At 46.0% G+C, this 13,871-nt stretch overlaps 1 protein-coding gene across 1 annotated transcript in view; it reads left to right on the top strand.

Annotated features, from left to right (window-relative positions):
- The window catches only part of GADL1 (glutamate decarboxylase like 1), a 172,169-nt gene that overhangs the window by 38,501 nt on the left and 119,797 nt on the right, over window positions 1-13,871 (top strand). The window contains exons 4-8 of the mRNA XM_084751879.1: window positions 1,049-1,139; window positions 5,352-5,458; window positions 6,228-6,343; window positions 12,411-12,490; window positions 12,733-12,787. Coding sequence (XP_084608005.1) covers window positions 1,049-1,139; window positions 5,352-5,458; window positions 6,228-6,343; window positions 12,411-12,490; window positions 12,733-12,787 — 449 coding nt within the window. The remainder of the gene's footprint in view (window positions 1-1,048; window positions 1,140-5,351; window positions 5,459-6,227; window positions 6,344-12,410; window positions 12,491-12,732; window positions 12,788-13,871) is intronic.

Here is a 13,871-nt window from a genome sequence, read left to right as displayed (position 1 = left end):
CTTGGAGGCCATAGGTCGGGGTATGGCTCCTCTGATAACATGCCTGCCCTGCAAGAATTAGGACCAGAATTCTAGCCTGTGGATCCCACATTAGAAAGCCAGGTGAGCATCTTGAGACTCATGGGAACTCACAGAGACCAGGGAGCCTGTAGAGGTCTGACCTAGGTCCTCTGCATCTATGTTGTGGCTGAGTAGCTTGATGTTCTTGTGGAAACCCCAAACAGTGGGAGCAGGGGCTGTCCCTGACTCTTTTGCCTACTTAGGGGACCCTTTTTCTTCTACTGGGATGCCTTGTCTGGCCTTCACGTGATGGGATGCGTCCTGTCTTATTGTAGCTTGTTGTGCCATATTTGGTTGATTTCCCTGGGAGGCCTGCTTTTATCTAAGAGGAGGCAGAGGGAGATGTGTATCTTATGGAAAGAGAAGAAAGGGAGGAGAAATTGTGGTTGGGATATAATATATGAGAGGATAATAATCATAATCATAATCATAATAATCATAATAATAACAACAACAACAACAAGCCAGATGAGGCTTCACACACCTGTATATCCAGCTCTGGGAAGACAGAGACAGGTAGATCACATAGCCCCACTGGCTATCTGGTCTAGCTGAGTGGACAGTGAGACTCCCTCTTAAGCCTCATACACACACACACACACACACACACACACACACACACACAGAGAGAGAGAGAGAGAAAAGGAGCTTCAAGAGTTTACCTTGTATATGTGCTAAATATTTTTATATTGAAATATAATTACATATAATAAGGTATAGGAATATGTCTCACTTAGCTTATGGCCCAGAGTAGGCTCAGACCGTTTCTAGAACTTGGAGGCGCCTTGTGCCCCTGCCTAGTTAGAAAGCCCTTCCTAGTTGTACCAAATCCTTACCTCTATTCTATTGATGTCTGCATGGATTCTAGGTGTTCTTCAAGTGGGGTCACACTGGGCTGACCTTCGTGTGTCTAGCTGCTCGCCCAGTCTGAAGGACCCACTGGTGCCCCCATTGCTCTGTAAGTGAATACTTCATTTTCCTTTTCCAGACCATCCAAGATTTTTCAACCAGCTGTATGCTGGCCTTGACTACTACTCCTTAGCAGCCCGGATTATAACAGAGGCACTGAATCCAAGCGTGTAAGTACCATGTGACCATAGGTTAGAGACAGGTGTTAACTCATGAGCTTTGTTTCATGCATTGCACTGTAATGATTTGTCTTGCAAAGCTAACCCTTAGAAATGTCATAGTTTTAGGGCTCCAGGCTGCACTGGAGGAGGTGTTTTTGCTAGGTGAAGCTTTGAGATGATGTCAAACATACCTGTCAATCAAACAGAGGAGAAACCCGCTTAATCTACTTACTCTCTTCTAACTCCTGAATGAAAAGCCATGTCTGTGCTACATATTAGAGGCTGGATAAAAACATGCTGAGGAGGTGGGTGAGTTGGGAAACTGCTTGCATCACATGCATGAGGACCTGAGTATAATGAATAGAGTCCAAGTATAAAGCTGGCACACTCATGTAACCCCAGCTCTGTGAGGCAGAGACAGGAGGCTCCCTGGTGCTTGTGACCTCTAGGCCAGTGAGAGAGCTGCCTAAAATAACAAATGGATAGCTCCTGAGGAACTGTGCCCAAGGCTGTCCTCTGCTTTATACAAACACACACATGCATGTGTACACACACACACACACACACACACACACACACACACACACACACACACACACACCCCTTTGGTCCTGTCTTTAGAAATTATAAAATCCGGTAAAAGAATTTACTTACTAAAATGGCTTTAATGTGAGTGAAGATAAAATCCAAACTCATACTTGAGAGACAGGTGTGTTACACTATAAACATAAATGGAACAGTTAATTCCTAGTTGGCCCAGGAAAGTCTTCTCTGAGAAAAGGTCACAGAGACAGATGCCTAAGGGACAGATAGGTAAGAGTTAACTAGGCAAAACTGAGAGGGACAAGTTCTGGGTGACGGGAGCAGTGTGTACAAAAGTCCTGTGGTGGGAGGCGGCATGTCAGTCTGTGGAAAGGTCAGGGTGGGTCTAGGCAACAGAGTGACAAGACCAAGAGAGTGGGAGAAGCAGACTTGTTGAGCCTGCGAAACATACGTACGAACTACTCCACCTACATTGGAAACCCTTGAAATTCAATGTTATTTGGTGACATTTGTTTTCTAAAAACATTTTTCTGGAGGAGGTGGCTTAGTCTCTAAGCTTGAGAACCTGAGTTCAGAATCCCTGAACTCATGTAAAAGCCAGACACAATAATCCAAGTGTCCATAACCCAGGAGATCTGTGGGAAAGAGGAGACAGAGACAAGACAATCTTCAGAAACTCATGGGCCAGGCAGTCTGGGCTAAGCTGGGCTCCCTCAAATGACACAGAAGGATAGGGCAATAGGGGAAGATTGTCCTCTGATCGTCATGTGCCCATCATAATACATGTGCGCATGCGTGCACACACACAAATGTACACACACATGTGCACACAATCAGAGTAGACTAGATGGAACAAATAAAGAGGATATTTCCTTTGCCAAGTGAGAGATGGTAGCAGCTTGGTCTTTGATTAAAGTGGAAATGGAAAGAGTGGGGGAAAGGACTTAGACAATAAAGTGTGAAAGCACAGCCCCGCCATTGCAGTGCTCTGTAGACAAGCATGAGGACCTGGTGGTAGCACACACACTGAGAAGGTGGAGGGAGGTGAGTCCTTTGCACTTGATGCCCAACCAGCATAGTCAAACTGGCAAGCCCAGACCTGTGTGAGAGACCCTGTCCCCCAAACCACCTTTGGCCTTCTCAAGCATGTGCACACACAAAGACATACATACACACATGCACACACACTTAGAAGATAATGTGTAAAGTGTGGGATCTTGGAAATGAGGCTTAGAGAGAGGTTTCTTAGCCTGGGTTTCCACCCTTTGTGGCTGGGTCCATGGCTGTGCTATTGGATGGTACAAAACACTGTAGGAGAATACCAGTCTTCCACTGTGTAGTGGATGAGGCAATATCAAAATCCCCACTCCAGTTGTGGGCCTTAGAATTTGAATGACTTTGAGATAGTCAACCAAACTGAGATATCTCTTGGGCTGGAATTCTGATACGGATTTTAGGAGGTGTAAATATGAAAGAGACCAGGAGAAGACTTCTTTAATAGTGGGGATGGATGAGATTCCCCAAGCTAGCTGTTCCCCACACTGACTACTCATTGGAGCTAACCTGAGGACCCCTGGGTCCAAGCAGACTATTGAAATACACTTACTGTATGGATTTAATGGGTTTAGTGAGCAGCCAAGGAAGGTAGAAGATCACAGTCATGTGGGCAGAGGAGAGAGTGAGGGGACAGCAGGACTCAGGTCTTCAAGATTAAGACTTGTGCCTCTAATGGGTCAAGAGGGAGAGAATTAGCTATGATGGAGGAAGTGAGGGGGGGAAAGCCAAGAGTATAGGTATGGAAAGCAGGGATGAGGGTGTGTCCAAGACAGTGTGTTGTTGAGTAGCTAACCCAAGGTGAAGACTGACAGTATCTGAATTAGCACCACAGATGTCACAGGTGACTCATGGGCATGACAGTGCCCCATGAAGGCAGCCATGACAGTGCCTCCATGAAGGCAGTCATGACAGTGCTCCATGAAGGCAGCCATGGCAGTGCTTCATGAGGGCAGCCATGAGAGTGCTCCCTGAGGGCAGCCATGAGAGTGCTCCCTGAGGGCAGCCATGAGAGTGCTCCCTGAGGGCAGCCATGAGAGTGCTCCATGAGGGCAGCCATCATAGTGCTCCATGAGGGCAGCCATCACAGTGCTCCATGAAGGCAGCCATGACAGTGCTCCATGAAGGCAATCATGAAAGTGCTCCATGAGGGCAGCCATCATAGTGCTCCATGAGGACACCCATAGGTGCTGGGTTCCAGGGGTGGAAGAATCAGTAGCAGATAGTCAGAGAGGACAGCCAAGTTCTCCTCTTCAGATCTCTCCTCTTAGAGTCTTAGAACTCCTTACTTGTGTTGTCCTGGCATGTTTAGAGGCCTGTGATGTGTCAGAGGCCCTACTGCACCATCCATCTACTCACACATGCCCACCCTGTGTGTGCACCCTCTCCTCCATCTGCATGTATGTTCCCAATGTAGAGTTGAGCTAATTCTTAGTAATTGGCTTACAAAAATTGACTATGTTATCTGTATTTCAAATCCCCATAAACATATACAGCATTTCACACTTTCTGTGTGTATAAACTGGTTTCACACCATGGTCGAAAATTTAGCCTGTCTAATATTTAAAAGAATCCAATTCCTGTAGAGTACTTGGCACACAGGCAGATATTACATAGTAGGTATTTGGTTCTTTTGCCTCCCCCACTCCCCATCTAGAGCTGTCATCCTCTAGATGTTAAGATAATTGTATCAAAATATTCTACAACTAGAAACTCAAACACATCTGCTACATTTATTCAGAGACCATTTAATGTAGCCACCTAACTGTAAAGGAGGTTGGAGATATTTAGTCACTCTTAGTTTCCTGGAGAGAGAAGACTTAAACATTACCTATCCAGGCACTATAGCTGACAGAGTTTGGGGTACTACTCTGGAGCTGGGGAGCTACTCTTGGTGGAATGAGAGAAGAGCAGGTGGAGAGGCTCACAGATGCAAGTCAGACTCTTACATGGTCAGTGAGCCCAAAGAAAGCTCTACAAGGATCAGATACCAAGGGTAGATCCCACAGGGAGGGGTGTGGCCTTAAGGTAGCTCCTTCAGCTGAGGTCATCCTAAGAAGGCCACCATAGCAAGATTGTCTAACGATGGTACCCATGTCTAGAGCAGGAAACCAGAACAGGACCTCGGCAGTAAGACCACCACACAATGAGAGCTATTTATAGAACAACCCTTACCTGTGCAGATATGGCTAAGTTGGCAGAAGAACTCCATGTTTGGGATGCAGAGTGTCCATGTGGAGACAGTGTACTTGTAGTAAAGTCCTAGAAAAACGTGGCTACCAAGACAATGGTTTCTCTTTAGTTTCAACAACCAACATACCATATATCCAAACAGAGGAATGGCCACTTACCATGGCTGACACACAGTTGATGCCCTGCCCTCTTCTCCCTGGTGGAATTGAAGGTCCCTGAAGTGGCTTGCCTAATGCCACCAACTATGGACATTTAACTATGTCTAGCAGTCTCACCAATGGAGACTTCTCTAGTCTCAAGGAGAGTTCTACAGAGACTCCCTCCACTTGGCAGCCATTGGGTTTCATGGAACTCTCTGTGCACTTCTCGGGACCCCCAGAGGGATGTCTTGACTCTAGTCATAGAAGTGAAGTGTTTTTTATATCTGTCTAGTTATACGTATGAGGTGTCCCCAGTGTTTCTGTTAGTGGAAGAGGCGGTTCTGAAGAAAATGATTGAATGTGTTGGCTGGAAAGAAGGGGATGGAATATTTAACCCAGGTGAGTACCACTGGTGACCTCCATCACCCTTCCACTTGGAGCATCTACACATCTGTTCAGTTGAGGAACCTCTCCTTGAAGGCATGCACGTGACCAAAAAGTTGGCTACCATGGAGCTGACACCTTTTCATAGTGTGCTTGAAATTTGCATAAATGCTAAGTCATGATATGCATACTTAACAAAAGAGATGTCTACAATTTAGGACTCATTTATCTAACACAAGGGACTTCCTCAGCTGCTGGGAGCTTAGAGAAGGCCTGTTAAGTCCTCTATGTTTTTAAGGCAAGGTTTCTTCAGAAGATTTTCAAGCCATCTTGGTTTACTCTACAGTGGTTTTCTAGGGCTGGAGATGAGCACATGTTTCCAGTTCAGGGTCACCAAAGAGGTGACAGATAGGGTGTTATAAACTACACAACTTTGGATCTCCAAGTCCTAAACCAAAAGGGAAGGTGGCACATGCCTTTAATCCCAGCACTTGGGAGGCAGAGGCAGGCAGATCACTGTGAGTTTGAGGCCAGCCTGGTCTACAAAGCAAGTTCAGGACAGCCAAGATAACAGAGAAACCCTGTATCAAAAAAATGAAAACCAAAAAAGAAAAAAAAAGTTCTGAAATTGTAGACCTTTGGGGGAGTATAAATGGGACCTTTGGGGTATTTGCTGTTGGTAGTCATGAGTAGTCCTGGCTGTTCAATGCTTCCCAGACTATTTGGTTCTTTGGGTGTTAGGACTTGTTGCTGTAAATGTGACATTTAAATTTCGTCTTTGCAGGTGGCTCAGTGTCCAATATGTGTGCAATGAATTTAGCTAGATACAGACATTGCCCTGATATCAAGGAGAAAGGCCTGTCTGGTTTGCCAAGATTAATCCTTTTCACGTCGGCAGAGGTAAAGCATTATTCTTGATGTTAGACACATTTTTCCTCCTGAGAATGTGCTAGTTAACAGAATTCATTCGCCTGAGGATTCCTGTTGTGATTTTTTTTTATCCTACCAATGTGTGATCAATGTGCCTATATATGATTATTATTTTATTTCAAATGTAAATCATATTGTTCTGGTTTGGTGACCCCTGGACACTCAGTTTTGGTACATCAATTTCATTTAAAATTTATAGTCTGACCATGGGTGCCCATACTTAATGAATACACATCTACAAAACAGCCCTTTCACCTGAGACTCAGGGGATGTCATGGGAGAGAGGATGGGAAGATTGTAAACCCAGAGGATCAGGATGTCTCCTGTAAGATGGTGGCTTCTACGTAGAACAGGGAGCTGTGCCCATTAAATCTCACCACTATGGTTGCCCAAACCAGACCTGCACCATGGCAGCATCATATGACATGCCAGTGTGCATGGGGAAAACCTGGCAAGACCCACCCCTAGATAAAAAGCTTCAGGTGGTTAGCTTCTAAGAGAGGGAGAGTCGGGCTCCAACGACAAGCTCCAAGCTCCTGGTGGTTCATCTGGTCCTCAGAAGTGAGTGCTAAACACATATACATGTGCACAACAGTAAATGGACTCAGAAAGTGTAAGTATGTATGTATGCGTGCATGTGCGCACGCACGCGCATGTGTGCACACACACAAACACAGAGTACATTTCATTTGGAAGTGCTAGCTTCTTTCTGTGACTCTTTCCTTCCAGCATCTTGTTTTCTTACAACTCAGATCATGACTGATGTCAAATATGCTTTCTAGTCACTATTCCTTGCAGTGTTGCTTTGGTTGAGTAATGTAAGGGCTTTTTATCCTTTTTTTTCAAGGTAGAGAGGAAGGCACAGGTATTCAGTAACCATTGATCTCTCTCTCTCTCTCTCTCTCTCTCTCTCTCTCTCTCTCTCTCTCTCTCTCTCTCTCTCTCCCTCTCCCTCTCCCTCTCCCTCTCTCTCTCTCTCTCTCTCACACACACACAAACACGAAAATCCCAATCACACACACAGAAAAACATACAGTGACACATACAAATGCACACAAATAGGCACACATACAGACACACACACACACACACACACAATTTGGTGTCACCAGAGTTCCTACATCTTATTGAATTCTCTGCTGCTGTATAAGGTGAGTGTGTGGATGAGTACACTGATGTTGAGCTAGGCCACCTTTGTGTTTTGCTTTCCTAATTTGTAAGACAGCACATCAGTTGGCTCCTGTCTCAAATTATCCCCAAACCTAGCAGCCTGAAGCTGCAGCCACATGACCAGTTCTAAGCTGAGTACCTGAAAGTAGGGACCATTCTTGGCTGGGATCTTTTACCTGCCTGGGCAGGAGTGGCTGGTGGTCCAGCTGGGTTGTCCCAGTGACCCCTCTCTACCCTGTGTGTCCCGTGCACAGTGCACTCCAGCAGACAATGCAGGCCCGCCCTGAGATAACGTGGAACACACTAGCCACTGGATGCTAGACCAGAGCTGGCACATTGTTAATCTGGACTCACTTTTTGTGACAAAGCAAGACACATCTCAGACCCAGATCCAAGATATGGAAGAAGGAGAATCTGATGCTGACCAAGCGAGCTTACACAAGGTCTCCTCGCAAAGTGTCTGGAGTCAAGGGTCCTCGAGCAATGGACTCATGAAAGCAATCCACTAGCCACACAGTGAGTGCCAAAGAATAGATGGTTTCAAAGACTAGATGTGTTATTGCCTGCAAAGGGGAAACAGCCTCATATTAGAAGAAAAAGAAATAGCCATTCTCAGGAGGGAAGAAAGAGCCAGCCCCAGTGAGATGGGTATAAATGGACAATCCAACTTAAGGGCAGTCTTATCAAAAGAGACTCTTCTCCCCCTCCCCCTGTGTGTTTCTAGTGGAATCTTCTGTTCAATCTCAGGCCAACTATTCTGTCAAAAGCTTGAAGTGAGCTCCCATGCAAGTCCTAACCAGGTCTGGCTTTGCTTAACTTCCAAGGTCAGACAAGACAGGGCACAAACACACATGGTAAGAATCCTACCTGAGGCACTGTGGTCCTTCCTAAGCTGTGCCTTCTGTAGGTGAGGCAGGATGTTTGGAACTGTGAAAATACTTGCTTACCTGGGATTATTATGGGCTAGGGTTTCCCTCTCTCTGTTGCAGCCCAAGTCTATTTCAGACTTAGGGAGCCAAGTCATCAGAGATATGGTGCTGTTTTATCTCCTGGGCAGCAGGCCGATGAAATCCTGCCGCCGCCCTTTCTCTTATGCCTATTTGCACTTTCCATCTTCACTTGGTTTAACACATCTTTGCTAGAGTCTTTTTCTGGAAGATGTGCCCCCAGAAAGTGGAGGAAGATTGGTGGAGGGTGAGAGTGAAGATGATGGCGGGGATGGCCAGGTGAAGGGAAGGAGAAGACACCAGATCCTCAAGTTGTAGTGAAGCCAGAGCTAAGTGGTCTTTCTAGTCTGCCGGAGGCATGGCAGGCCAACACATCAGCACACATTGGGTTCAGAAACCCAAAGAACAGGCTGTAAATCCCATCTCTGGGAGCACATTGTTGCCTTGAGTACATATTCATAAATCCCACCTCGCACCCTGATACTACCTGCAGTTTCTTCCTTTCCCTGCTGTCTCCTGGCATCTGCATCATTTTGTCCATTTTGATGACCACCTTGTCGCTTATCATGACAACTCAAACCACTATTTAGTTTAAGAAGAAAAAAAAAACCAGAATTACTCAATGTTGTGCTTTGTAAAATTCTCAAGGTATAAGGTAGTCATTGGCTGTGTGCCCTTGTTTGTGTTTAGGAGTTTAGTTAGTGGGCACCCAGTGACCCACAGTCCCTCCATGGTTCTATCAGGTATTGTTTTGTTTTCTGTTTTCACACTGCCTCACAACCCTGCATTCTTACTTTGCGCGTTTGAATATGAAATGCATGTATCTAGCAATGAAGGTGTTTACGCGGACGCCCAGTGTAGACTGTAATTGCCTCTCGCTCTGGGCAGCAAGATCGGCACTGTAGACTCCCTCACTCTCACTGGATCTATGGCAGCCTTTTCAGTGCTGAGAGGAGACCAAAGAAAAGGAGACATTTTGAGAGATGTAATAAAGTTTTATATTTGTGGTTTGGTTAGTCCTTTGCTACGAGTGTCTTGAGTGCGAAGTGATCATGGGTTTTAGAGGTTTATGAGCAGAGAGAGAGATCATTGTGTGGCACCACAAGATGAGGGTCAAAAAGAAACCTTAACTCCCAGGCAATGACCTGGAACCAGTTCCTCCTAGGCTGGCAGTAGGGAGTGAAGTGAGAGGCCTAGGATGCTTGCCTCGAGCCTGGTCCTCCTTCAACCTTGCACCACGGACCTTCCTTGACGTGCTGCTTTGCCTGAGGAATACACAAACATCTATTTACCCCAGATAGGACATGTATGACACCACAAAGAAACAGTACCACATAAATCCAGCTGGTGAAACAGTGAGCTTACTGGGGTTATGAAAAGGACTGTGGGTGGTGGGTAGGGTGTTACATCTGGCATCACGGATGCCCCCAAATCTGTAGCATCTGAGAAGACAAGTCCAGCATGGATGGGACTCATGCAACCTGAATCTGTGGAGTTGGCTGTCTGGTTTGCAGATGACTCAGCTAGCTGAGGAGTTTCTTCTGGCAATTGTCAGTGCTCTTATAACTGTGGAGAAGGACCCTGTGAGTCCCCCTAAGTTTCAGGAGCTCCCTGAGTCTTGTATGTTTTTCTTCATTCCTGAGCCTTGCCATAATGTTTTAATTCAGAGAAAATTGCTACACAGCACCCCATGAGCTGGAATGGGATGGATCCCAGGTCTTCCCAACAGGAAACCAAGTGTCCTTTAAGATGTGTAGAGCGTGAAGGTGAAGGCCACCCACCTGGGTTGACCCTGGCATCTTCAGAATGGGACTAGTTTTGTGATCTTGAACAAATCTGTCTAGTATCTCTGTTTTCCCTCCCTGAAAGGGCAACACTGAGAAATTCTGCTCTCCCTGCCACATCTAGTGTGTTCTGGATGCAGCGCACCCCAGGGTAAAATCAGCAATTCATCCTGAAAGCCAGGGTCACAGGGAGAACATCCAAGGTCATGGAAAAAAGCATTCTTGCAAGAAACAGAAAGTGAAACATCAGCTTGGGGCTTACTTTCACGTCGGCGCTCACTCGCTGCTGCTCCATCTTCACGGAAACTGGTTCCCACTGGTGTGGTTACACCTTCTGTAGATTCACAGAAGCTATGGGGAGGCTGGAGTTTTTAGAATGCCCAATTCATCTTTGGCCAGTGATGGGAACAACCGGTGTCTACTTCGAAATGCAGTTATTACTTCGCAGGTCCAGACCTCTAGGTTTTTTTTTCCTTCCCCCTCATATCTGAAGCGTCCCCCTGTCTTGTTTCCACCTTCATGGCCCTTCTTCTCTGAAGCTCTCAGGAGTCTGGCTTTCCATTGGCAGACATTATGAAATAAATCTGTTCCTCTACATTTGAGGGTAAAACTGGGTTGTCGCTGTCCCTGATGTCCTGGGTATTAATTCCATGAGCATTCTGATTCTGAGTCTAGACTTTTGTTCAGCAGAGCATTGGTTGGAGACAGTGTGCTGTTTCTCATGGGGAGAGAAAGGGCTGTGATTGTCCTTATGGTCAGACATCACTGGAGGCAGGCTAGCATTTGTCATTAGGAAATCAATAGGTGCTCAGCTGGCAGAGCCAACATCTCTGGTGAGAAATAATTCACCTTGGCTGTGTCACCTTAGTTGTGGCAGGAATGCTACCCCCAGCCAGCACAGGCTGTGTAGCTGGTAGACATTAATTACATCTTTTATGTACATTATTGCCCTCCGATATGCATATGTTCTGTGACACCCTGAAATAAATGCATCCTGCGGGCATTTGGGATGTGTCCTGCTTGATATTTGGAAATTAATTATTTAGGATGGTCTCATTTTTCCTGGTGGTGCGACTCCTTCTGCATTTTATTTTTACAGGGTTTAAAAAAAAAAAAAGAACTTCCCATTTGGCAAAAGGAAGAAAAATATTACCACATTTGAGGAAATATATCAAGCTAAGTGTGAAGGCCTGACTATTCTTTTAGTGCATTCATCCCTACAAATTAAAGTCACTTTTTTGGTACAATAATGTTCTTTATCGCCTTTGTTTCTCTGTCATGAAAAAGAATGAATTGACCACCTGTCCCCTTTCATGCACAACGAATAGCATCTTCAGTGTTTGGGTGCTAATTATGTTCCGGGTTTTGAGTGCTGAGGCTGGGAGCCCAGCAGCTTCTAGCCTTGCCAGTGATTGTCAACAAAAGGCTCCACCTGCCAGAGCCAACTACTGCCCTCACTCATGCCGTCACCTATCAATGTGACTTTGTTTCGTGTGATACTAGCCATATCCCTAAAGGTCTAATTTCAGCCTTGCTTTTGATACTATAAAATTAGTCAAGTGTCTGGTCTCTGTTTATAACCCATCATTTTTTTTTTCTAAGAAATAATTGAACCCTTTTCTCGTCATCTTTGAGATGGCTTCTTGCCTCTCCTCAGAGGGTTTTGGGTCAGCAGTGGACTAGGTTCTAAGCTTACCTTAACTCATCCATAATAGTTCTGTCAAGAGAGACTTTTTAAATTTTCTTACAAAATGCCAAGAGCCTCCAGTGACCAGCTCGCTGCGTGCGTTAGGCGGGGTTTACGTGTTAGCCCATTTCTTTCTGTGAGGAACTGATGGTGGCATAGGCTTCTTTGAGACAATGCTTTCTGGGTTGGCAAACCTACTCTTCAAGGGGCCATTACTTATTCAAGGTTCCAAGAATGCTGCTCTCTCTGACCCCAAAGTCGATGGCCTCTGTCATTCAGTGAGCTGCTCAGTTCAATTACCAGTTTCTTTCTTCTTCTGTGTGATCGTGGTCCAAAGACTGCGCTGAGCTATAAAGACACGCAGCGGTTTAGAGAGTAAATAGTGCATGTTCCAATCTGAATTCTTCTCTGCCCCGTCCCCTCCCCCCCGCCCAACACTTTTAATTCAGTGTCATTACTCCATGAAGAAAGCGGCCTCCTTCCTTGGGATTGGCACCCAGAACGTGTACTTTGTGGAAACGGATGAAAGGTAACAGGGGCAGGGGCAGGAGCCTCGTGGGTGGAGGGACAGGGGCAGGAGCCTCGTAGGTGGAGGGACAGGGGCAGGGGCAGGGGCAGGAGCCTCATGGGTGGAGGGACGAGAGCAGGACCCGCGTGCGTGCGTGCGTGCGTACGTGCGTGGGCGGAGGGGAGAAATCCCGCTGTCTAATAGCACTTTCTTTGCCTGTTAAGAACTGAGCTAACTGAATCTCTTAACTCTGTACCCCTCAGAGGGAAAATGATCCCCGAGGAGCTGGAGAAAGGAATCTGGCAGGCGAGACAAGAGGTGAGAATGAGGCACAGGAGAGATGGGAGTGCGGTGGGTACCTGCCTGTGAGGCAGAGACTAGCAGAGAGAACACAGGTCACCAGTTCTGTTCTAGGAGTCGATGAGAGAAGAGAGTGCGTCACGGTTAAAACAGGGAAACTTGGTAGCTGCCCTTATATAAGGTCTACTCCTTGGTGCCCCTGTGCGTTCTCGGCCATTCTATTCCTGGCGGGCGAGAGTGTGTAAACATTGGTGTTATGGTAGGTGGCCTCTATGTCTCCCTGTCCTCACGTGAGGTATCTCTTGGGCTGTGCAAATGTTTTGTCTTCCCGAGCTGCTTGACTAGATAGTGCTGGTGTGTTTGCTGCTGGAGAAAGCCCGGCCTGACCGTGCTTACCTCCTGTGACCCTGCAAGGCTGGCCTTGACACAGGACTCTGAAAACGTGGCTGGCTGCGTTTGCCCCAGATTACTTCTTGGACCCAAACTGTTTGGCGCACCTATGCTGTCTTTCTACTCTTTCCTCCCGTCTGACCCTCCCCTTCCTCCACTGCTAATGGACCTGCAGACTCGCTTTAAACAGGTGCTTTATGCAAACGGTCTGTTCTCACAGGCGTTTGCATTTAAAGATGGATGAGCTCATTATTTTAATCCATAATAATATGTTTCTATTGTTGTAATCCATCTTTTCAAATTTTGTAAAATTACTTTACCCTGGGGTATGCTAAATTACTATATTTGGTCCAGAATCTATACTTAATTTTTTTAAAATTACATTTTATTTATTTGGTGGGGTGTGGGGAGTGGATTGTGCCATGTTCACCTAGGGAGGCCAGAGGACAACTTTTACGAGAAGGTTCTCTCCTTCTACCCTGTGGGTTCTGGTGATAAAACTTGGATTTTCTGGGTTGGTAGCAGGTGCCTTTATGGTCTGAGCCATCTTGCTGGCTTGGAGTTCATGTTTAAAAATCTGTTATTATTGTAGACGTCTTGTCTTCAGATGTGTGTCCTCAAACCTTCACATATCTTTTTAATTTACATCTTAATGTCTGTGTAGACATCGTCTCGGGGTTCGCGTTGGCACATTCTCACTTTGGGGTAAATT

This window comes from Acomys minous, assembly GCF_964271855.1.
Source record: "Acomys minous genome assembly, chromosome: 13".
Lineage (NCBI taxonomy): Eukaryota > Metazoa > Chordata > Mammalia > Rodentia > Muridae > Acomys > Acomys minous.
Note: the sequence above shows the minus strand (reverse complement) of the source record. Positions and strands in the feature narration are given on the sequence as shown.